Source organism: Salvia splendens, chromosome 11 (assembly GCF_004379255.2).
Source record: "Salvia splendens isolate huo1 chromosome 11, SspV2, whole genome shotgun sequence".
In the NCBI taxonomy this organism is placed as follows: Eukaryota; Viridiplantae; Streptophyta; class Magnoliopsida; order Lamiales; family Lamiaceae; genus Salvia; species Salvia splendens.
The window spans coordinates 16,363,376-16,365,597 of record NC_056042.1 but is presented as its reverse complement, the minus strand read 5'-3'; the positions used below and the strand labels follow the sequence as shown (position 1 = coordinate 16,365,597).

The following is a 2,222-nucleotide window of genomic DNA, read 5'->3' as shown; positions in this document are numbered from 1 at the left end:
TTGTTTTTTGGAAAGGAGTATGATGAGGTCCGAACCTTGTGGGATCGGACCGCATACTACTCTTGATTTTGTTACGGCACACCACTTTTGGGTGTGGCCACGCCTTGTAATTATCTCTTGTGGAAATATAGGGATGAGGGACCCACGAACCCTCCACCGTAGAGGTGTTTGATTAAAAAAAAAAAAAAAAAAAAAAAAAAAAAAAAAAAAAAATGCCATTTAGAATTCAAAATCTCCACCATGTACTATGCATCCTCTTCTCGGCAAAGATGGAGGCAAAGATGACCACGGCTCCGACGCATCACCGCCAGAATTCTCGCCGGAAAACCTGGTCCGTGCGGCGGCTGCTTGGAAGAAGGCAAGCCAATTATTCTCCCATGGAGGGATGGGGAAGGTGGAGGGAGCTTCAACCTTGTACACTAGCCAAAAGGCCAAGCCAATCACGCTTGATGCCGACAATGCCAAGCCTATGGGGACGGCCGGCCGCCACGAAGGTACCCCATCTCTTTCATTTACGAATTTAGAAACAAAATATCTATTGGAGAAACTAGGATTAGCCTTAGTCGGGAAGTTCTCCCACTCGCTCCCATCTACGTTTCAAATCCAAAAAAGCTTTGGGGGTATGGGGCTAGTTGGTGCTTTCACATGGAAACACTTGAATGCTAGGCACATTTTAATCCAATTCCAAGAAGTGGCTGATTATAATAAGGTGCTTAATGGCCCTAATGGGAATCCGAATTGGCTAATTGATATACACCCTATGAGGGTGTTCAAGTGGGCGCCGGACTTTGATAATTTTTTTTAGTCACCGATTGTTGCCACTTGGTGTAACATCATGGGAATTCCAGCGCATCTTTTTGAGGAATCTGCCCTCATGGCGATCGCAAGCTACTAGGCAAGCCATTACAAGCCGACAATGCCACAATTAACCAATCCCGACTGTCCTTTGCTAGGATATGCGTTGAGATTGACATCTCTACGCCCCCTACGGAAGAGATTATTCTCAATATCTTAGGAACGTGATGGAAGTAAGAACCACCGAACGCCAACAACGACGCACTATTCGAGCAATATCTCCTTTGCTAGAATGGGCCGGCACTTCAACGAGCTATGAGCATAGAAACAAGGATAAAGAATGTGCCAACCAAGAGAGGCGCAAGGAAGGTACAATGGATGTTGGTTCGTCGGCCCCAAGATTGGCAAATCGAAACCAACCTAGAGTGGACAAGGATGGTTTCCAAGTGGTGTCGAGGAAGAGGAAAGGTAAGGTGCACGAGGGAGATTTGATTACCAAAGGCGACCACATTGATTATTGGCGTTTGAAGGAGAACGTTGCCACGGTGACGTTTGGGAATGGTAATTCGGATGCGAATGAGCCGGGCATTGGCTCAATGAATGTCTCATGTGGGCTCCCCAGCCGGGAGATGGAGGGTTTCATCGAAGACCTTGACCCAGGAGACACCGTTCCCTGTGGAGGTATGCCTATTGCGGGTCTCAATTAGGAAATGGTCTTAGGTTTTGGTATTGCAAAGATTGCACCATTGTAATTGTAAAAGGGTTGTTAAGAGTATTTAGATGACCACTCTAGTTGATAGGGAGGCCCTCTTTGTACTCTAATAGGTCTTGGCGAGTCGTCACTTTTGGGCGGCTCGGTGTTTTGTTTGTTCGTTGCAATGGTCTTTGGCAATGCACAGGTGTGGGTCTGCCTTAACCCTCCACCCTCGTGGTGTTTTAAATAAAAAATGGTCCTATGGCATCCTCCTAATGCACCTTGGGTGAAGTTGAAGACAAACGGTGCCTTCTCTACATCGACACTGGCGGTGGAGGAGAGAGGATTGGTTCGTGGTTCTGATGGAGGCCTTCTGCGGGCTTTTTATGCACCGGTAGCTGCATCATCGAGTTTTGAAGAGGAGCTTTTGGCTCTGATTAGGGGTTTGGAGATGGCTATGGAGCTTTCTATTCACATTTGGATAGAGCTGGACTCAGTGGGTCTGGTTAGTTTGTTGTCATCTGGACACCTTAGCTCCGCGGATTTTAGACATCATATGGCTTTGATCCGGAGCATGACAGCTCAGCGGCAGGTTCGATTCTCACATATCTACAGAGAAGGAAACCGGGATGCTAATTTTCTGGCAGGTAGGGGGGTCCAGACCCTTGCCCTTACATATTTTGATCCAATCTCTGCGCCTCGGTACCTGAAGGTGCTAGTTAGGATGGACTAG

General features: G+C 47.3%; 1 protein-coding gene across 1 annotated transcript; it reads left to right on the top strand.

Annotated features, from left to right (window-relative positions):
* The first annotated feature begins 1,742 nt into the window (after positions 1 to 1,742).
* Positions 1,743 to 2,222, top strand: LOC121754514. Its single transcript, XM_042149856.1, has one exon. It carries the CDS (start codon positions 1,743 to 1,745, stop codon positions 2,220 to 2,222), a length of 480 nt encoding a protein of 159 aa, XP_042005790.1.